Below are 23,689 nucleotides of genomic sequence, written 5' to 3'. Positions count from 1 at the left end.
AGTGCGCTAATAGTCCCTGTTTGAACGGAGGGACGTGTGCAGACCAAGTCAATGGCTATGTTTGTAGCTGTCAAGCGGGATACACAGGGCTTCATTGCCAAAAGGGTGAGTCTTCGACTCAAATTCAAGCAACTTTACGCATAAAATGTATAGACGCCTGACTTTGGATTAATGTGTTTGGTATTTTTACATGTACTCAAACAAAGACCGGGGAAACTTGCCTAAACAATGACATTATATTCGATTGCTTGTAGCACTGAAGTCATGCAAAGAAGTCTATGATGAAGACAAGCGAGACTTCTTAAAACTGATGTCTCTATTTTTTAATCCCCTTTTTTTCTGTATTCATCCCAATTAACTTACATTCAACAACTGGAGTTTACAAAGAATAATTTGGCAAAAGACAGGAAAAATAAGAGATCTGCATATCAATTATTTTCTATAACTCATCGATCACAAACCTTTACTCTTTTTTTACCATAAAGTGAAAATTCACCAAAAGCTAAAGTTACAACTTCCCTTTTTTTTCTTACAAAGAGAAATCGTGATATGGGTAACAAAACAACGGAACTCAAAAAAGCATCATGTGCCAATTTAAATGATACTATTACTAATTACCTTCAGAGTACGTTTACAAGGAAGCGTTTTTGCTTTTTACCCATTCAAGTCATATTTTGAACACTATTACGTTCCTAAGTAAATTTTCAACAATTATCATAAAGTCCCTGCCAAGAAATGTAAATCACGGGAAGCTTATTGTGGTGTTTTGGGGTTCGTATAGGTCAAATAAAGATGGCAAAATTGCTTCAATTATCATCAATGCGCAGCCAATTTCTGTTTACTGTCATATGGGGAATTTTGGATGTGGTGATGAAGTTTGGACAACTGTCAAGAAGATTGATGGCAATAAGGTAGTATACACTGTAGTTTATGATAAGAATTCTTTGTGCTCTTGAGCATTATTCATTTCTCAACTAAGACGATAATCAAGGGTGAGTGCCTCCCCCATTACAAAGATGTTTTTAATTTAATATCACTGGGAAAAAAGAGGCGTATATTTCAAATTCCACTCACGTCCTTGCCTCCAAATGCTTTAAATTTATATCTAGGCCTCATTATAACACTGGATACAAACTAAGTTTGTAATTAATTTAACCCAGAATACATTCATTACAACTCAAGGTATTGGTCAGACAAAAATCAATACAACCTTGTTGAAGGAGAGACTGGATTTGATTTACAAGAAACCAAGCTACCGACCTACTGGGACACACTCTTCTCCAAGATCTGTCTCGCCATGAGTTTAGGAGGACAGAGTCGATTTTGTTTGTTTTCGTTAACAATTAGGCATCTCCGCTGCAATCACTGATAGCCGACGGATAATATCAAACCACTTCGCTGGGTCGTGGAACCCGGAAAACGCTGCTCGGCTCCGAGGCCTCTTTACAGCCAAACTGCAACAAGGAGCTCGAAGGATTCAATGCAGGTTGTAGTTATGGTCCAGTTTGCGCGGGAGTAAGGGATCGGTAACGCTTCAAATGAACAAAGTGATTGTGATTCTTGTGCCTCCAGGATTGGATTCGGTTGTGCAGGGTCACCCTGAAGACAGAATTAGCTGTGGAAATGGTGCTACATCCCGCCCAGATAACGGTGACAAATTTATCAAAATTAATGAGATCCCCATTAGCTTTTACCGTATTGGACAAAAAATGTTTAAGCTGTAAAAAGTGAACTTCCTGATACACTGAGAGTTATGGTTCAAATTTGCTTCTTCGATATTCCGTAAAAAAGCCGGTAAAGTGAATTCGAAGTTATACAACATGCAGCATGGGAATCCTGGAATCATAATATTCTTACATTATTCATTCACAGTTTCTTTTAAACCTATTGTTTACAGCGCTTAAATTGTTGATGTCCCTTGTAAGACGTGATACTGACGACTGATGTTTGTTATATTTTCGAGCGTTACGACTTCTTCTGTACGATAAATAAATGATAAGTGCATTATCTAGCTACATTTTCACTCCAAGAATATTACAAAAATTGTCTCCAATATATATGCGATGTAATCATGATCGCACATTTGCTAGGACATCACTAGCTTATGTCAAGGTTTTTCTAAAGCCTCGCTTAAGGAGAGCTACGTGCTTTGACATGTTCTACGATGTTTAATCGACAGTTATTGATTGTGAGGACGCATATAGTCGACTAGCCTCAGATACTTTCATTATCAAATGGGAAGCTTTTACATTTTTGAATGTTTCTAATGCGCCAAAAATAGAATCGGTTCAATGGCCGATGACCAAGCTGACAGTGCGTGTTAAAACTACACGACTAAATTGGCTGTCGCATAGTTACCTGATTCTTTTGGAAAAGGTGCCAGGTATGCAGGGACAAAGCCATAATATATTATATATTGACACAGCGGGTTAATTCGTGCTAGCTTTACAGGCCCTTATCTTTTTGCTGCTGTCATGAGGTTATTTGGTTTAAAAATTACGTAATGTATTTACGAATTTCAATCCACGAGGTTGACCGGTGGAGACCGGGACACGATTAAAGAAGAAAGTACGCTTGTAGGCCGGGACACAATCCAAACAATACAAAAAAATGCCTGCACTTAACCACAAGGAATTCCACAAACATGTTAACTAACTAAGGAAAAAACTATATTAACTAGTAACTAGTTTAACTAAGAAAAGCTTAAACATGCCTTCAGGGGCTGCTGGCACTGGCTTTCAAGGTCGAAGTAATTTTTAACCAAATTTCAGTCAGGAGACTGTGGAAACATGACCATTAAAGGAAGAACATAAAACGTCCTTCAATGGCTGAGAGTTTTTCTTTTAATCAATTGCCGTAACAACGGTGAACAAGTAAGCCAAAGCCCCTCAATGAAACAAACAAAATAGAAAGAAAAAATAAAAACCAAACAAACTGAAAAGCTATAGTGACAATGAGAATGAGAACATTAAGGCGAAAGCCGGCCATTTTATTGCCGATATAGTTGTCCTGCAATAACGCCATTGCAGCAATCGGCGAACTTTATCTTCACCACACTGCTGATGATAAGTGTCACCAGCTGTAAAAGGTGTGTTTGAAAAAGAAATTTCTAGTTTGCTTTTTCCCAGAGCTGCAACTATAGTCAACCTCTAAACAAGGTATTAGATTTGAAGTAATGCGTAAAGTCAAATTGATTTTTTTGTTGTACAAGCGAAACTTAATCTTCTGTTTAACTTTATCGTATAAATCAGACAGAGCAAATCCTGGAGGTGGTCTCGATGTTTGGTTTTTTTATAATTAAACATAGAGGTATTCCCAAAATAGTTATGGCGCCTGTGCTAACCATTCGCATTCATGACAGACGAAGTTAGCTTCGTCATTTGATTGCCAGAGCTTATCCAGAGGTAAACGCATTATTTTGACAAAATGGAAAGTGAGGCATGTTTGATTTAATTTGTAAAAATGAATTTGCTATTTGCTTATTCCTGGTTTTGGATAACCCCAAATGATATAACATAAATTAACAAAGCTATCCCTTCAATCATATGTGGGTGAGAACTGATATATTTAGATCGAGTGACCAATCAGAAAACTAAAATAAGTTTTATTTTTTTGTTGTTGATGATAACTTAAACACTCTGATGTCAAAACACATAATAGCTATTCATTTTAAATAATTTACTTGTAGCGTTAACAAAGCAGGTGCTTTTTAAAAACGAACAGAAATATTAAGCCATAGAGCATTATAAAACTACTGGAGATGAAGCGGCTGAACGTTTTCCTGAGCGGATAATCGCTTAACCTTTAAAGACATAGAATGCAAGCCCTTGCATCCAGTCTTGCATGTTTCTTTGCGTTTTTTATAAAGCCGCTCCAAGGCCACCTTCAAATTAACGGCAGTAGTGGTTTGAAGCGGGGAATTGCAGTGAACGGCAGTCAAAGTAAGGTATCCTATGGCAACTTTGCAGTCGACAAATTCCATCGTCTTCAGGTAGCATCAAATTTACTGACTGCTGTTAGTAACTACAAAGAGTGTGCTTTGATCTGTGTGAATGATCCGAATTGTTCATCATTTAACGTTGCTTCTTCTCCGCGGTTGGATGGTAAATTTCTCTGCGAGTCGTTAAATAAAGACAAGTATACTGCAAGTCCTGAAGAGCTAACGAACTCACAGGAATATCACTACTACAGTATAAAGGTATTTCGAAATATATCAATATAATTGTTTTTACCTCATTTGCAGTGTTAGAGGTGATCTCATTGCATAACTTTCTTTAATCCTGACCTACTAATTTGAGAAGAGTTTAACAGCATTAAAAAACACATTTTCTGTCATTAAACCTTTTGAGTAAATTTTCGTTCAAATAAATGCAATTTCAATATAATTTTTGTTTAGTTCATTTGCCTAAAAATCAAAAATCTAATTTTTTTTTTCGCGGAGGCAAATTTTTTTTGCTTGCATGATGTCCATAGGACCGGGAAAACAGTTTGCAGCCCTCTCAATGGTCTAATGCTTCAATAGTCATCTTTTCATGCCGAATTGATTTTTTTTTCTTTAAGCTGTGATATTTTTGCTTATCCTCTCGTCCCAAAGGAAAAACAAAATAAAAACGACTCTCCAACAAAAGTTATTCAAAGTAACTTAGTTTATGCAGCCTTCTGCGCCATTTATCAAACAAGTTTACTTAATTAAAACATAAGCATACACTGGAAAAAAGGATAGGGTTCAAACTTAACGAAGGAATTTTATTACAGTTTCAAAAAAGGAAAAGAAAAGAAATTCATTCTAAAGAATACCCACTTATTAATGTATTCCATGACAGTGTCATTGGTCACGCTTACTGGAACAAATTTCGGTATATACTCAATACATCAAGGCTCCTCTTGTGTATGGATTTTGTTTTGTCTCTTTGTTTTATTTTGTATTGTGTTTCCTTTTCGTATTATTTTTTTTTTACTTTTTATTTTTTATTTTTTAGATTTTTTAATTTGGGCATTCCAGCACTTTGCAAAGAAGACAAAATAAACTGAAAGATTTTTATTCCAATCGTTGAATTGAAATTAGTTTATCGAGCAAATAATTTGTCATTTGATACCTTTATTTGTGCCGGTTTTGGAAAAAGATGAGCTAGTCCAGTGGCCAGCGAGCTGACTTGTCTGGGCTTAGAAACCTCACTTCCGCAGTGTCTTTCTTCGTGTAGAAGTATGATGAATATTGTGTGCTGTTGATATGGAGTCCACTAAAACTGGGGTCGGTTTCTATTACTGATCATCTCCGGCTACAGAAATAATACCTGTCGGCAATAATCGATAGACAGTGAGGGCCTGACCAGCATCCGCGTATTAACAATTAATACATTCATAAACATTTTTTTTTAGACATCATGCTCAAGCTTTCCGTGTCAAAACGAAGCAACTTGTGTTCCGGATTACGTTACCAACCAATATCACTGTAGCTGTGCTCCAGGTTACGCAGGAAACTTCTGCGAAATAGGTATGGTAAATGTTGGTTGCACACATTGTTTTAGATTCGAGATGCACGGTTGTCAAGCCATAGGTCCATTAAACACTAAGCACACGGGAAAGGGGAGAGGCTTATTGATTCTTGGGGCTTCCACACTGGAAGACTTATTAGCTAAACTGCATGACATTCTGATATTGCATATTATTACCTTTTATTGTTCTAGGAAAATGAAGAAAATGGTAGCATCATTTTTACGCCCCGTGTTTTAATTTCAGAGATTTTGTTTAGAGTCAGGGGGGAAGGGTGGCGGGAGAAAATAAGGATGGGAAGTAAGAGTTTTATAGAAATAGAGCGGCTTCATCCCGTCACCCGTTCGCCCGTTCGCCCGTTCGCCCGTTCATCCATTCCTTCGCTCCTGTTTGTGAACTCCTTTGGGAACAAAACTCTCACTTGAAAATTTGACGATTGACCGGGCAATCGCTCCTTAATTTTGTTTATTTATTTACTTTTTTTGATTAGAGCCGACATACAAATAAACTAATGTTGTAATACTATACGCTTCGCAGCTCTGAAGTCATGCAACCAAGTCTACAGCACGATCGGGTAGGTTACCTGAAGTAGTCACGGTTACTTTTTGCACATGGTTTACTTTATGGTTTATGCGGAGGTACCTTTTTTAAAAACAATAAAACAGTAAAAAAGAAAGAGATACCTTAAGAAATGATCGATGGAGTTTTTCTAAAAGTAGTTGAAATTACTATCTTTTGGATATTACATTCTTTGAAAGTTTAATTGATTTTGCGATTTTTGATCTTGCAGCTCATCAAGTCAGCTTAGAACACTGATCATTGATGGACAGCAAACTGCCGTTTACTGTCATATGGGAAATTTTGGATGTGGGAATGGCGGATGGACTACTGTCATGAAGGTTGATGGCGCTAAGGTATGACAATCATCGGGGCCCTAGAAAATCATTGCTTAATATAAGTTATGAATTTGCCCTGAAACAACTGGGTATAGTTGTAAATACTAATAAGAGGTATATTTCCAATTTCTATCAGAGTACTTTCAACAACGACGCTAACTACTGGACAAATAAAGATTCTTACAACCTTGCTGGAGGACAAACGGGATTCGATTCACAAGAAACCAAGCTACCAACCTATTGGGATACACCTTTCACCAAGATCTGTCTCGGTATGAAGATAGGCTCTCAGAAAAGATTTACTTTGATCAACAAGCAAGCCAGTTCGTTTCATTCGCTCATCGCTCAAGGACAATACCTCGCCACCTCACTCGGACGTAACACCTGGAAATGGTTAATTGGTTCGCAATCTTCTATGCAGCATTATTGCAACAAAGAAGGTTTTAATGTTGCTGCTGGCGAGAATAATGAGCAAAAAATTCGAATTGGTATCTTTGCTAACCAGGAGGATGACTGCACAACGCCAGACTCTAAGATAGGCTTCGGTATGGGGGGAAGTTCTAGCACCAACACATGTGGAAACGTAGCCAACGGTGAATTCAGCCCGGATAATGGTGGCAAAAACATTAGAGCTGTAGGATATATCTTAGTACAGTAAAGAGGAAAATTACCCCCTGAGAAGCCAATAGCTTTTCGCGCGAGTTAATTTTTTGCTCGTTTTCTTTATAAGTTTTACCCACAAGGGTCTGAATCAGTTAAGAAGGGTGACTTTATTCCATATATTGACAATATTAGTCTGCGACAGTTGTGGTAGGCAGTGTCTTATTCTTTGAGTATTTCGTTAATTACCAATACGGTATTCTCTTCCAAGATGCTGAAAATATGTACAAACTCTACGATAATTATAAACATGAACGTATAAAGTATATGAACTGTTTTAGTTAGCGTCAAAGCATGGTTTACCCTGTCTGTTCAAAGTTTTCTACCAAGCAAATCTCAGTTTAGAAAGCATACATTTTAATTCTTCATCTTAAATGTCATTGTGCATTAAATCTCAAGGTTAAGAAAAGTTTTTAATACCTTCTATCTATATACTTAATTTGCTTATTATACAGTTATCCAGAACAAGCGAATAAATTTAAACGGAGATTGACTTCACACAGAACCAATGTTAAATCTTGCCCGAATTTAATTATTCTGAAGAAAATATCGCATCACGGTGTGTTGTCAAATAATCGCCTGGGCGCTTACTTAAAATGTCGGCTTAAAGGATAGGAAGTGGGCAATAATTACAAGGAAGGTGCTCAATAACAGAGGGCACTTATTAAGAAAGCGCAGTCGTAGGGAAAAAATGAAAAGAACAAGCGACAAACATTAAGGAAGTCTGCAAGCGCATAGAGATAGAAGTGACTGGAACAGAGAAGAGATTTTCTCCTGAACTGATTCAGCTGTAGTTGTAGCTTGAAAACTTGTCAATATATTGGCAGGTTTTCCTTGTAGCCTTACTATTAAAGAAAGTGAGGGAATAAGGGTGGTGGAGGGGAGAGGGGGGGGGGGAAATTAGGAGGCGCTTAATAGTATGAGGGGGGCATTAGTTTGATACTATGTCCAAGAGTTTGGCGCTTATTTGGGAGAAGGTGCCTATTAGAGCGTGGGTGCTTATACGAGGAAATGAGGTAAACCCGTGCCATCTATCAGAGGGCGCGAACAAAGAAAATGTTAAAAACAAGCCCGACGTTTTTTCTTCAAAACTGGTTATAGAGCGGGGCAGTGTTAGCACCTGGGACTAAGACCAACCCCTCCTCTACTTCGCATGGTCATTAAAAAGTGCTTTGGGATAGCACAAAGCTCGTGGAGAAAGTGAACAAGGATTGGAATAAAAAGAAGAACGAGAGCAAATGTAGCCTGGAAACAATTGGTTATTGAAACGAGCTAACACCGGCTCGTTCTTCAGTCTGACGAAAAGCCTTGCCTAAAAAAACTGGTTTTACTTTACTTTGAACTGGTACAGGTGTGTGTGAGAAGGTCAGCGAGGTCTAAGTTAAAGACGTCATTGATACACTCGGCTGTGCACCAAAATGCCATCTATGATCTCATTATCACTAAACATATGCTAGGTGACATTTAATTTATTATTAATCACATGATAAATGTAATGGCACACGCATTTTGATTGGTTCTTCCTTATGATTTACAAACGCATAGTTAACTTTACCATCAACATCATTTTGCTCTGTTACATAATTTAAAACAAACAGATTCCATGTTGTCGTGAGTCTGTACAATAACAGATCATACAAGACGACAAGTGGTATGAACTTTGGCAACACACACGGCTATCCATACCGCATTGCGACGTGATCTGTGACCTATTCCTGCAGAGAGACACTGTAACATGTTAACTATCAAACAACAACTCTGATGCTCAACCACTTAGCCACAGAGACTCTATTGTGAGCGAGGGCCATTACGAATTTCATACGTGACACGTGTCCTACATACTTCTACTGTACTGCTAAGATCAGCAATGCCAATCAATAGCGTCGTGTTTGTAAAATAAAATAAGACAGATGGGTACTCAGATCGAATGTTTGAGGTTTGATTCCTCACGGGGATTCAGGATTTTTTCTTTGTCCCTCGCTCCTGACAAAACGAAAAACATATTTTTCAATTTCTTTACTTCGCTCAAATCTTACCATCTCCCCTATCCTATTTACAACATGCAGCATAGATAGACAACAAATCAATGCATATCAACTGCAGGTTACTGCAGAAAGATTTAAATTAAAAAGACTGTAGAGACACTACATACGTAATTGAAAATCAAAGCTGGGAAAAGATTTTTTCTGTAGCTAGATGAAACAGAAAAAAGAAAACCTTTAAGTGCACCTAATTAATCTTGAGTTTTAAGAAAATGTGTTTACTTTATTTTCATTTTTTTACATTACGTTCTCTTGGTTTTATTTAGCCCTATTTGACAGCTACGTATTTTCTACATGTGAGCATTAGGTCGATCGATTAGGACTATTCTTTTCTACTTGAAAAGAAAATGGACATGTTTTAAGTGGTGCGATTGAATATTTCGAAAGCCCCTCGCAAGTCATATGTTGGTTCCTTCGAGCAGCTGAGGTGGTAGCTGTATTAAAAATTCCTTAGTCACTGCACCAGTATATATCCCATTGCTTTTATGTTTTGATTGCCGTTATCACCACCGTGCTTGGCTACATTTCCACACGCGTTCGATTTCTTAGGTTGCCCCCATGAACCAAATCCGAGCCTGGAGTCACAAGATGAGCAACTTTGCTCATTGTTACTAACGATGCCGATTCGTGCTCGAGAACCTGCATCACTACTGCACCTGACATTAAATCCCTCCTTGTTACAATTTTGCTGTAGGGACGCTTGTGAACCAATTAAGGTCTTCCATTTATTACGACCCAATGACAGAATTCGGTATTGCCCGTCACCAATCAATGACAAGAGGGAACTTGCGTTCTTGTTGATTACAATAAATTTAGTCTGATTACCGATCCTCATGCCGAGGCAGATCTTGTTGAAGGGCGTGTTCCAGTAGCTTGGTAACTTGGTCTGTTCTGAGTCAAACCCAGTCATTCCTCCTTGGATGTTATATTCCTTTGTATTCTCCCAGTAACTGGACATATAATCAAAGGTTTCCTGGAAGATAATGTAAGATCATATCTTACAAATGTAGCCTTGCTGTGCTTTTACAGCATGAAGTCACCGAATTATCATTACCCCTCCAGGATAGATGTCAGTCTATACCAGGTTCCCCCTCCTTCCAGCAATTCGTCTGCTTGACAACTTGTTTGCTGGTACCCGAGTTATAGTACTCCTTACTGGAAAGAGGCAATGTGGCGTCTCGCATTCAAATATTGAAATGATTGAACTAGTCCTGAAACCTTCACTTATAAACTTATAAATTATGTGCTCAGAGCGCTAACTACTAGGCTAAGACGTCTCTCGTAGTCTGTAGGAAAAAGAAGAAGGACAAATCTGAAACAGGAGAGCATTAAGAAATGAACTAATGAATGAAAAAACCGTGCCTATATGTTGTAACAATTTGTTTCAGTCTTGGAATATACCTGTAAGAGTACAAATGCAGTGAACATCCAGTTAAGGTGTTCATTTAGTAAATAATGAAGCATCAAGCTAAGAGGCTAAGCTCCCCTCTTCAACTGTTTGTCGAGAAGGAAGTCAAACCAGGTCATTGATTTGTTTAAGTAACTTAATAATGTGTCAGTGATGATAAACTAGCAAGTGCCTGATCAGATGTTACTAATGCTTGGAGGATACTGGGTGAATGCTGCCTGAGATAATATCCAAGTTTTTTCATCGCCAGCCTTGGAAAAAAAAAATTTTTTAGCCAAATTTTTTTAATACTATTTTAAATCATACATTACTCCCATTGATCTTCATGACAGGCGTCCACCCTCCATCTCCACATCCAAAATCTCCCATTTGACAGAGAATGGGAAGTCGACGTGAACCAAAGCACAGAGATACCAACTGACTCACGTTTGACCTGCGAATGAACGGTCTTCCTTGAATACAGCTGAGATTTAAGGTTTGAGTGAGTTGTTATTTTCATTGTATATTCTATGTATAGCATACCAGTTTTTTTTTCTTTTCTTTTTTTTTTTGCTGAATAACTAGACTAACGTAAACGTATTTGCAAGTTCACTATTATATTAATCGTGTAGTTCTTCAATTAATCAATCAATCCTTATTAAAAAGAAAAAAAAAGTTAGAACGACCACAAAAATTGATAAATACTCGCAACTGAGTTTTCGCAGTTGCACCAGAACTCAATTTAGGCTTCTTTGGTCGAACGGTCGAGGAAAATAATTGTAAAAGGAGCACGCTCAAAATATCACACAGCTGAGGCTAAATTATGAAAAGAGACCAGCACAGTGCCTTCCTCTTACCTTTGAGCATCATACACTTCTTGGCATGACTGTAAAGCTGAAAATGAGGGAAAGAAGCGACAAGTTAAAAAAGTCGGTCGTACCATTCTATCTCTTTCTAAATATCTAATTATACAGAGAAAATTGCAAGAACTATCGCATCCTTCTAAGCCAGATGCAAGAGAGACGTTTCTTAATTTTCGATTATCAAAGCACCCTCGTTACCTTTTTCGCAATATTTTCCAACAAATCCTATATTGCAGAGACATTTAGAGCCATCCCCTCCATGGTTTTCCTGACATGTTCCTCCGTTTTGGCAAGGCGCAGAAGTACAAGAAAACGGAAACTGAAACTGAAAGGGAAATTTGATATAGATAATTGCTGCAAAAAATGCAAAGAATTAAAACGGTTTACCGAGGTTTCAGGGAAAGATCTCAAATAAACATCTCCCTTCAAAATCAAAAACAATTTCATTTTGAAAGCAGAACTCTAAAATAAGAAATGAATCCTGGCGCATCCTACCGAGAAGTGATGCCAACTCTTGTTTCCGCTGTACTGGCTGGCATCTTTGTATTTATCAGAAGAAAGTAACTCGCACCATAGCTTTCCAACAGCTCCTCGAAGTACAGCTACGTTTATGGAAAGGCACAAAGGGTTACTAAGGCATTCAAATGTGCAGTCAAAAAAGTCGTATACGGAAAAAGTTCTAAGTTTAGACACATTTAGATAGTGGAGTTTCTCTTTTTTAAATAGACCCTGTTGAAATGTTCGAGGAGCTCCGGTCTTCGAAATGCAGTCTCCTGTTGTGAAAAAAAAAAGAAAGACGTTATTAGCATCATTATTATCTACTGAATTTTTCTCTACTGTGAGAACTCAAGTTGAAGGAATCGAATGACACAGGATGGTTTTGACTTGTTTTTTATTGACCTGATAACTTCCTCCTTGGCCAACAGTGACGCACAGAAGGACCCCTGCCCGCACTTCCAGGTAACGTTTATGAGACAGACTTCACCGATATAAAGAACTCAACGTACTAAACGATTTTGTTCGATGCGAAAAAAAAAACCCGCTTTCAACATTTTACGCCCATTTCTGTCAAAACAGATACCCACAACTGAATTAAAACCTCAAGTCATGGCTCTATGAACTCTTTCGACAACAAAATGCAATAATTCTTGTCCATTTGTAACCGTACTTCTTTATTTCGAAGTTTTTCTTTAAGTTTTTTTTTATTATTATTATTATCTTGCCTGAGAATTCAAACTAATAGCTATATAGACATTTATGCCAGAATTGTGTACTAATTATGCTAATTATACTAATGTTGCCCATGTCATATATGCTTCAATGAAAATGGAGACTTGATTATAAGCTGATACAGGAAAAAGAATTACTGAAAGCTGCTTGACATGCAGCATAACCTGGAAGATAAAATCTTGTAGAGTGAAGATTTTTTTTTCTGAAGGATATATTTTGGATTTTGTTCGATAACGTCGAAAAGGACCATTTCTTCAAAACGGCAAATTTCATTTGTATCCATATCATCATATCTGTAGAACCCTGCCTAAAACAAATTACTCATCTATTTAATTATTTTGGGATGCGAGTGTTAGCCTAATTTTATTCAAGGCGAAATGGAACTACTGTGAAAAATCTAACATGGTTTTAAAATTTTTATCCTTTCCAAAATTACGTGAGAAAATCATTTATCACTACCTACCTTGAATAGTAGCCAAATTGCCGTAAACGAAAACTTCCAAGAAAGAAAATACCCCGAACAGGATAAACACCGAGTATCTGCATCGTTTCATAGTGGAACTTTGGTCGATTTTTCGAGGAAACCTTGTTGAAATTATAACGTTCGTTATTTTTTTCGCTTTTTGTTGGCTTTACCGGTTAATTGCTGCAAATCCCTATGTATTAACTGGTTTTTGTATTCACCTCGCTGCGTGTCTAAACTGGTGGCCACATCATTTCTCAGATTAAGAGCTTTTGGGTCCTAAATGATAAACATGAATTATTTATTTCAAAACTGGTGCTTTGATAAGGATCTTTTCATTGAGGAAATAATAAACATTTTTGGCGAAAATGTATTTTGCACGATTACAATAGAAGCTATTAGCGTCCTTCAAAGATTAATTCGTATCTCTTTCTTATTCTGTTGACGGCATGGCTCTACAAAATCAATATAATTGTGTTTAACGCAACGACTAAGGATAGAGACACAAAAAACGGAAATATGATAACGTTGACCGTAGAATATCAATGACTAACGAACCAAACCAAATGGATAAAGAGATAGAAAATCACATGGAGGTAACCATATTGAACTATCGCATTCTTAAAATCAGCTTCAATAACAATGTACTTTTTTGAAAAAAAAAAAAGGGGGGAAATTTTATCTCGTTAAGGAAGAACGTTGGCAAAAGCGAAAGATGCTTTATCAAAGCTTCAACTGACTGATCAGATTGACTCTCTAACGGCAAAACTACAAACTGACAATTGAACTTTTGAGTTCCCACACAAAAGTTACCACAAACACCGCTGCATGTCTGCTTTGCATAAATCTCTTTTTTAGTCTTACTCGCGTTTCCTTTTCTGTTTCATTAAATCCTAATCGAGCGATTCTGTTTTCGTTGTTTATTCCGTTTGCACAATTTTTATAATCTGCTCTCACGTCTTTGTTAAGGACTCTATCTTTGAAATCCGTTTGTTTGCCATAATCGGCGAGGACGTATGACATTTTACAATGGTGTCATTTATTGTAGTGATTTTGGTGTTTTTTCCACATAAAATAATACTTCAGATAAGGACGAGATCCTTTTTTTTTCTTTTTTTGAATAATTTGGCAAATGCAAATTGCCTGCCACGACGACTTCCATTACTATTTCTTCATTTTGCGAATATAATGTCTACCTTTTCGAAGTTTGAGCCTCTACTCGGTACAAAAGATTTGGAAAGACGGTATTTGGCGGGCTTTGAATTTACGGATCAGTTTTTGAAGGGGAGTTGAATTGTAAAGAAGGCCTTTGATATTTCTCGATGATAATGAAACGGTTTACACTTTACTAACGCACAAATAACCATTATAGTTCCGTTATAGATAGTTAAAATTAAACTTAACATTCGGAAACTTGAAACCAATGATTTTCATGTACTCTGGAGTAACATTCAAAGTAAGGGAATTGATAATCATTTTTATTTGAGCTGTCATCTTATATCTAATATCAGTGCTGTATTTTCAATTACACAAGACAATCAATCTTTTTGCTTTGTCGTAAATAGCTGAGATAAATGATGCATAAATCAAGATAATAGAACACATCTACAATTTCTATTTATTCAGCTTTACTTTCGGCTTACTGACGTGCCACCTGGTCTACAGCTAAATTAAATTAAATTTCATTATTTTCTTTCCTGAAGCGCTTCGAGCAATATTACAGAAACACAATGACACAATATTACTTTTAGCATATTGAGAGTTCGTCGCAAGTGGATTTTATCGTATCGTGTCATTATTTTGCTTGATGCTGTTGCCGTTAAAACTGGCTATGAAGATCGTGATTTCAAAGATGTACACGGTGGCGAAATTCGATATTTTCTTCGTATTTCTATTTTTCCAAGCGAACTTCAGCTGTTCGTCAGGTCAGTGATAATAACGATTGTTTATTAAAACGGAAGGGAAGAAAACGATAGCCGATCACGATCACGATAGCCTTAGACCAGTAAAGCCGAAGACAATGATTAATCTTTTGATCGTATCCTATACAGATACATGTAAGGCATAAGCGAAGCAACACTGCAGATCATGGTCAAACAAAAATATAACATACACGGTGAAAACGAGTCGGAATTGCATGGCGCGTGTTATTAATAGCTCTTTGCTCATACTCTTCTCCTAAGCAGACGCAAATAACCTCAATAAGCTTAAATTTTCTAACTAGCAACCTCATCGTACTACCGATTTTGGATTAGATATAGCATAAACTTGATATTTGTCTTACTTATCTTCTCTTCAGAAAATTTTTGTGAACGCCTATTTTCAAAAACCGAGTACCATTACTTGGATGTTCCACATTTTGGAACAACGAAGGTACATGACGAGCTTGCTTGCGTTTTTCAATGCCTCAGGAGCCAAAGATGTCTTTCAGTAAACATGGCCACCTCTGAGGAAGCAAATGGAAACCTTTGGTGTGAGTTGCTGTCGTCTGTAAAGGACAGGAATGTCAAAGAGTTTAAAGAAAACAAGAGTTCGCATCACTTTTCCATTATGGTATGATTGCTTACGTGATATTTCATAACGAACGAATTTTTAGTATTATTTTACAAAGAGTCGTTCATGGCTTAGACTTTTCAAAGTCGCCCTTCTGTGAGGGTGGCTTGATGAAAAAGGTGTCTAATGGCGAATTGTACAATAATTGTGTCTTTACATACCGCGTAAACGGCACCGTTGTAATTTTAAGGTGAAGTTCATCGTGTAACACAGCGTTTTGATAACGTCTTGATTCTTTTACGTCAATATGGACCAAAATAAACAGAAAATAACTGGGTCAAACAATTTCATGTCACGTCAGTAAACAAAGGAGATTTGACCTATCTCTTCAAGATGCTATCGGAACATTATGAGCCTTTTTGAACTGTATTTTTTGGGAACGGTACTTTAAGCAGGTAGTAATATAAAACATAATTGGTGAGAATCGAAGAAACTGCGAGTTTTCGAAGAAATTTGAAGCGAGATTCATCGCGATTTGATTTCCTCCTAAATACTTCCGATTTATCGTAAAGCTCCTCGTAAATTATTGTTTGCTTTTGGTGATATATTGCAGTAACTCGGCTCAACGACAAAATATCGCATCAGGGCTAAATTTTCGGAAATTACTTTCATGCAGTCAAGCTGATTAACTTTTTTTTCATTTCAGTCAACTTGCCCATCCTCGAGGTGTCTCAACAGAGGCACCTGTCTATTAAATGACATTGGAAATGATCCATTTGAATGCCTTTGCGAGGAAGGTTATGTGGGAAAATACTGCAATACAAGTTAGTTATAAAGCTTTGTACCAAAGTGCTTCATCAGATCATCCCTATAGATATATCAATGAGGTTTTTAAGCAGAAATAGGATACTTACGGGGCTCTCTTAAAAGTAATACAAGCCTTAATATAATTAAGAGAGAGTTATATCAAAGTTACCTGCCCTGGATGATTTTGATATCCTATCATTTTAATGTATAAATAAGAAATTACTACTTCATTCAAGCTTTTTATGATATCTGGCTTAAATGTGCTACGATTCGGGTACGGACTTAAATTCATGAACAGCTGCTGCTCTGGTAATCCGAAAAACAAAAGGCAATGACAAGTAAACAGAAAAAAAACGGCTGGGATATCTAAAAAAGGGTAAGTCCAGTTACTATGCAATATTTAAATTGGTGGCTTCACAAATTTCGAACATTTTGGCAATTCTTTGCAATCTCAAAATGCAGTTAATGTCTTAATTTCAAATATATAAAAGGATGATTGAGAAAACCACTAAGGCAATAAACTTTTTCTTCACTTTCAGTTGCGAAGTCATGCAAAGAGCTTAGTGTAGCTTACAAGTGAGTTTTATTCTAGCTAGCCCCCCCCCCCCCCTGCCTATCCTAAATTTGTTGTAACACAGAAGTACAACGCCTAGGGAAAAGTAAATTTAACTTCTCACCAGTCTTTTTTTTATTATCATTATTATTATTATAATTTTTTTTAAATTCCTACTTGTTGTTTAATATAGATTTTCAACCTTGTATACATGTTTACCAGAGAAGAATTTTTGCATTTACTCTCAAAAAGGGAGTTTTACCTGATCGTTATTGATGTCCTTAGTGGCTATGCCTGCACTTGCGTTCCCAAAGACAACAAGAACGAAATGCAAAAAAGCTCGTGGCTAATAAGCATAAGAAAATCAGTAAAAATTCAGGGACGCAGCTTACTCTCCAAGCAAGTTCTGGAATGTATGAGTATAAGAAAAGAATGTGAAATGCAAACGAAGAAAGCTCCTTTTGACCCAGGATGTTTACATGTACCTTGTCTTTTGCATAGTTTAAACTTGAATCGACTGGTCACGCTTCACTTTGACTCCAAAGCAATCTCCATTTACTGTCACACTGGAGATTTCGGGTGTGGAGATGGAGCATGGACGCCAGTCATGAAGATTGACGGCAGCAAGGTATGGTTTTAATTCATCTTGTGCGTAACGAAACTAACGTTCGATCAGTCAAAACGTGAGCCAGAAAAACCAGATAAGATAGAGCTAATCAAGATTTGCATGCTCTTTTTTTTGTGTCAAACAAGTACGCTGCCCATCGAAACAATAAAATATCCATAAATGTAGCAACTGCAGCCATTTAAATGGAACACAGCCAAACGAGTCACGACAACAGATGAAATTACCCTATTAACGTTAGTTATGGCCTCTGCAAAGTTTTCTTAGTTGTTAAGTTTTTGAAAGACAAGATTAACCTGGATTAGGGTCCTTATCAATTTTCATTTTTGACAATTTTAACTCAAACATTCGAGACAGCTCGGACCTTAAACAAAAAAATCGTGGCAAAACTGGCTTAAAAATAAAGGATATTTCAAAAGTAGCTCCAGCTTGACAATGCACGCCCTTCATGAAACATGTAGAACCTTTAAGTCCTAAAATGGAAAGCAGCTCTTTATGTTTTGCCTCTCTTGTAGTGCTGTGATTTTAAGATTGGTTTATTTGTGAGAATTAATTTAATCAATGCATTCCGGACGAGGTTTGAGCGGGTGTGCTAAACTAACGATTGATTGGAGATGTCCTCGTCATCTCCAAAAGTATTCACATTAGTTACCAAATTTACTCAAAATGATTTTAATATCATTTTAGAGCACCTTTCACTACAGCTCAAGCTACTGGACGGATAAAAATGAATACAGCGTCTTGGGAGGAGCAACTAGATTTGATTCACTAGAGACCAAGCTACCGACCTACTGGAACACACCCTTTTCAAAGATCTGTCTTGGTATGAAGATTGGGCAACAGCTCAACTTTATCGTCATCGAGAGGCAGGCTGACTCTCTGTACTCACTGATCGCTGACGGGCAATATCGCAACACATCACTGGGTCGTGAGAAGTGGAAATTGCTGATTGGTTCACAAGCCTCCTTACAGTACCATTGTGATAAGGAAGGGTTCAACGCTGTTTGTAGCTGGAGTGAAAGGTCCAAAGCTAGAATTGGTATCTTGAGTAACAATGAAGATCTTTGCTCCAGTTGTGATTCTAGAATCGGCTTTGGGACGGGAGGGACTCCGGATGACTCTAACACATGCGGAAATTCCGCAGTGTACCTAACAGATAACGGTAAAAAACTCATCAAGGCCATGGGATATATCTTGGTTCAGTGACATGTAAACGTCGAAAAAACACAATTTTTTAGCAATGTAAATATTTAATATTAAGGCGATCTTCGTATTCGTTTCATGATCCGCGGTTCAAATATATGCTATTTATTTATTCACAGTCATTTATTCATCACTTCACAGATTTATTACGAACCAAAATAATGACTAGCTCTTAATTGGCTTGTTAGCTCATTTGGTAGAGCACTGCACCGGTGCCGCACGAACTTGAATTTTTTTTCAGGCATTATTATTACTACTGCTTAAGTACTGCTCATTATTGTGAAGATCGCTTTCGTATTCATTTCTTAATAAGCAGTTCATATATATGATTTTTATTTATTCATACAGTCAGTGTAGAATTATGTTGGCAACTAAGCTACCCAGGCCACGTCAATGGAGATTTATCGCTTTCGCAAATTTAATGTTTCATACTGATCTTACCTCTATTGTCCCTTAGTCGCCAGTTACCTTATGAAAAAATCATAAAACGGATATAACTGGAGACACTCAAACGGGCCCTTGTCGTCGTCAATTTATTTTATTCTGAATCGGAATTGGTGTGTTTATATTTGTGGAAAAGGGAAAACAGCAGGAAGAAAAAAGAGAAGAAAAAAAAACCAGCCATAGTGACTGAGTTTACGAATGTGCATTCAACTCTCATGCTTCTGCCCCTTCCTCCGTTTTCCCGCCTCTATCATCTGGTTAGGTGCGCAAAGTATTTTAGGTTGATGATCTGTAATAGTTGCTCCGTTATTTCGTATTTGGGGTTTTCCTGGGTTTTCCCCAGAAAAAATGGCTCATTGCGTAGCTTTCGAGTGTAGTAATCAGGCAAAAACCAAGCAAGATCCCAAGCTTCGCTCGTTTTGCTTCCACAAGGACAACAGTTTACGACGCGCATGGATCCATGCTGTTGGAAAGACATCTCCTCCAAAGATTCCCGTCTGTGTTCGGATCATTGCGGAGGCAATTGCTACTATAAATCATGCCTAATGGAAGTAAGGATAGCTTTGCTTACAGGATAATGACTGGATAGGCATTTGATAACAGAGGCCCTGCAACCATGACTCTTTAGTAACTCAGAGTGCTTTGAGCACCCAGCAAGATGGCGGACGCGGGAAGTTCGACCTTGCCGTGAGGCGGAAGAAAATTAACTAGGTTAGAGGAATAATTCTAATTATCGAGCAAATTTTTCTATTTCACAGTCTAGTGTTATAGGTATGCATATTCCTGTAAGATGAAGAAAACGAAGGGTAGAAGCTGTATATGGAGATTTTACATAAAAAAAGATAAAATAAAATGGACAAGAGAAGAAAAATTCACGATTTTTAGGAATTTAAAGGTTGGGCAAGTATATTCCAAGAATATTCCAAGAATGAAACGAAAAGCACCCTTTTGAAGAAGAAATACAGGATTGAGACCTCACGGTTACCAATTTTAGACAGAAAATTATAGTTAGCGTTTTAGTTCAAGAGAAGACCCCGTGTGATCAAGATCGTTTTTGAATAGAAGACAAGTTAGACTGGTCATCCCCGATAAAGTAATCAAGATCCGCGAACGTTGGCAAGCAATAACTTGTTTTGTGATTATGTTATCTAGCTCGTAGTTGTTACTCAAAGCGAAATTTATCGCTCGTTTTTACCTTTCTTTTAGTTCCTTTAATTGCCACGCGCTCGTTTCCAAAATCGAGTTTATTCTTAAGCTATGATCACAATACTCAGGTGATTTCTTTACGAAATAATTTCAGTTGACCGCTTCGATATAATAAGGCCCCAAGGAATAGGGAAGGGATAAAGAAAGAAAACATCCCATATTGCTTTGGTATTCATCGCATGCGCGTGTATCAACCCGGGAATCGAATTTGCAACTCTAGTTTGAAAAGAAACATTTACAGAGGGTATTAGCATTAACAGGTGATATTATTTTAGAGATTAATCCATTATTACATTATTTTTTTTAGTGATATGTGCAACATGAAATTTACAACAAAGATGAGCGTTAAGCCGCACTTCAAGATATCGATATAGTTTTCCTCATCTAAGAATTTACCATTTATTGATAGACTAAGCTTATGATTTTTTCCTGTCTAAATTAGTTTAGATTTTCTTACGTTATATCTAATTCCTTTTAATTAGCGGGAGCCCAAGCTATTCTTGATTCTCGAAGGATCCTTATAAACCTAACAATCTGTAAAAGTTTGAGATAAATTGATGAGATGGAATGTATCACACCTGCCTGGTCCTCTCTTACACAAACTCTTGAGTCCTGGCTTGTGTGCTTTTCCGACACAACTAATCAAATTGTTCTCCTTAAATGTTAAAACATTATTTCAATGGAGTTGGTATTTTCAGCCAACTCTGCCCACGAGACCAAAAAAAATCATTCATTGTATCACCAGGCTCTAATATTACCATCTCTCTTTTTCTATTTACTCACACTAGGGCAAACGACATTTCATATCCTAGAAGAATGCAGGACAAGTGAATCAATTTTTTACCACATAATTAATTCTCTTTATCTCAGTAGCAGAGCATTGGAGCGCGTAAAACGGAGGTCTTTGATTCGAATCTTGGCAATGGAATCAGAAGTTTTTCTTTGTACGTTATTCGAGCAAAACACTCTAGTTGTCTTTTGTACGTCATCTCCCGACTACTTGGTGTCGATGTTATTGCATGTGACTACAAATTATGGTTATCGTTGCCGTTGTTGTTATCATGAACATTATCGTAATAACCATCGTAATAAACAACTTTGTTACATCCAAAAATCACAGGTGTTCCGTGCAATCTAATTGGCTTTCCGCAGTGCGAATCGCGCTATATATATATATTTGGCGTAACGAATGACTACTAATTTTTTTTTCTGTAAACAGCTGGTTTGTAATATTACACCATAAAAAGTCGGTAAGATAACATGTAAAGAGTAGCTAAAACCAAAAATGTTTATTGTGTTTTTTTCGAGCGTGGGACAAAGAAAGCAATCTGAGGCCATGTGAGGAGTCGAATAAAAGGCCTACGGGTTTCGTACTTAGACGCTCTGCCTCTGACAAACCAAAAACTCTCTGGTGAGCCTAGCAATTACCAGGTTGAAATGTGACACGCGCCTTGCGTACTATCAAGATGAGCAATTTTGTAAGGTTAGTGTGAATAAATATACTGAGGGAGATGGATGATGATCCCGGTAAGAATATGACGAAAGTTGTTTTTCGTCCCGTGAGCAGAGTTGAATGAAAATCCTACGTCTTTTGGGAAAACATGATATACAGAGAACATTCTGATTAAGATTGCCACGGGAAAGCATTGAAACCATGCCTGAAGCTCCCTCCATGGAAGCGACGTCTTCGGACGGAAAACACGACAAAATGTTTCCAATTCGCACGAGAATACGGACAAAACTTTCTTTCTCAACGCCTTAGCATTGTTATTTAGTGTAACGCACACGGAGCTCCACTTAAAAACAATAGCAAAACCTTGTTCCCTTATTAAAATTTCGAACCGATTTACATTTTCATTTTGTTTATCGTTTCCGAATTGTGTTCATGAAGTGCGTCCCGACTTACATGTTTTGCTGCAGCCCAGTTTAAAAGCTGTCTTTAAGTTAGAGAGCTATTTTTAATATCATATTAGTTCTTTCAAGTGGCCTTTTTGTTAATGGTGAACAAGTTGTATTTTCTTTGTCCAAGGAGTGAGTCCAGTTCTAGTAAGATGACAAGGTCTAAGATAAAACAAACCACAATAAGAAACTCGATAAGTGCTTGTTTAATTTGAGTAAAACTACGATAAGGTTCAATTTACGAAAACAATGGAGCCAAAGTTTATTTTACAGCTATGCTGTGATTCACCGTGGTTTTAATCTACGTCCTCATTTATTTGTAACTCTCGAGTCGATGGTCGCTTGGCTCTTTTGTCTCTTCATCTTGCATCATCTGTGTACACTTCAACCGTCGCGCAATCTGGCAGACCTTCCTTTCGCGCTTAAGTCTCAGCTTTCCATTACACTACGAAGGAAGAGAGATACATTTCATGACATACAGATTCAGAAATACATTCCGTTTTCAAAGTTTAAATTACTTTTAAGGGTTTATGGTTAATGAGCAGCTCAGTTTTAGTTTGACTCACTCTCAGGATAACGCGACGAAGGGTTAACTGGATCTATATGAGATGAATTTACCAGCCTACATTGGGGCTGTGTATTTTCACGTACATACCACACTCCCTCCCGGACATGATAATCCTATGCCGCCAGATCCTTGGATAAGGAGCACAGAGAGCAGAAACAGAATACTGAACGTAACTCTTGCTTCCATCGCCTTGTGAAGTTTCATTCAGGTTATGGTGCCTGGTTGGGTCACTTTGATGCTGCAGAAACGTAACTGGGCTTTTATGGAGTAAACAGCGTTGAACACGTGTATCGTTGTTTGTTAAGCAACGAACCAATTTTGATCACTTCCGCTCTTGGCATAAAAATAGGATAATAAGTTCTAAGTAATTAGGCATCTAGGTGACGGCCGCAAATGTATGATATACCTAATGTACTCTAGACAAATCACATTGATAATGATTCAGTTCAGGGTGGATCAAATCATCTCTGATGCGGTTGTCTTTTTCCTTTTACCTATCCACCTGTGCTCTGCATTTGGTTAATGCACAGCTCGATTTTAGTTTTACTCACTCTACTCCTCTCAGGATAACACGGCGAAGGGTTTACTGGATCTACATGAACTGAATTTACCAACCTGCATTGCAGCCGTACATTTCCACGATACATACCACACTTCCTATTGGACATGATAATCCTTTGCCGTCAGATCCTTGGATAAGGAGCACGGAGAGCAGGAAGAGAATACTTAACGTCACTCTTGCTTGGATAATGAGTTTTAAGTAATTAGGCATCTTCCTGGTTACTCGTCGGTAAAGGTTGACGGCCGCAAATGTATGATATACCTAATGTACTCTAAAAACAATTACACTGATAATG

At 37.5% G+C, this 23,689-nt stretch overlaps 2 protein-coding genes and 1 long non-coding RNA gene across 3 annotated transcripts; 1 reads left to right on the top strand and 2 right to left on the bottom strand.

The window, feature by feature from the left end:
- Positions 1-9,545: 9,545 nt before the first annotated feature.
- On the bottom strand, positions 9,546-13,202 carry LOC136282698 (uncharacterized). Its single transcript, XM_066170406.1, has 6 exons — positions 13,035-13,202; positions 11,837-12,114; positions 11,540-11,666; positions 11,336-11,372; positions 10,806-10,932; positions 9,546-10,064 (listed from the first exon to the last, which is right to left on the bottom strand). Exons 1-6 carry the CDS (start codon positions 13,123-13,125, stop codon positions 9,546-9,548), a joined length of 1,179 nt encoding a protein of 392 aa, XP_066026503.1. The 5' UTR covers positions 13,126-13,202.
- Positions 13,203-14,772: 1,570 nt separating this feature from the next.
- Positions 14,773-20,019, top strand: LOC131792395 (uncharacterized). The gene is made up of 6 exons (XM_059109761.2): positions 14,773-14,959; positions 15,334-15,587; positions 16,234-16,351; positions 16,874-16,910; positions 17,389-17,515; positions 18,200-20,019. Exons 1-6 carry the CDS (start codon positions 14,842-14,844, stop codon positions 18,716-18,718), a joined length of 1,173 nt encoding a protein of 390 aa, XP_058965744.2. The 5' UTR covers positions 14,773-14,841; the 3' UTR covers positions 18,719-20,019.
- Positions 20,020-22,454: 2,435 nt separating this feature from the next.
- On the bottom strand, positions 22,455-23,104 carry LOC136282700 (uncharacterized). Its single transcript, XR_010718365.1, has 2 exons — positions 22,920-23,104; positions 22,455-22,709 (listed from the first exon to the last, which is right to left on the bottom strand). It is a non-coding gene; the product is annotated as an uncharacterized lncRNA (long non-coding RNA).
- Positions 23,105-23,689: the final 585 nt, after the last annotated feature.

Source organism: Pocillopora verrucosa, chromosome 7, assembly GCF_036669915.1.
Source record: "Pocillopora verrucosa isolate sample1 chromosome 7, ASM3666991v2, whole genome shotgun sequence".
Classification (NCBI taxonomy): domain Eukaryota; kingdom Metazoa; phylum Cnidaria; class Anthozoa; order Scleractinia; family Pocilloporidae; genus Pocillopora; species Pocillopora verrucosa.
This window is presented reverse-complemented; position numbering and strand designations above follow the sequence as displayed.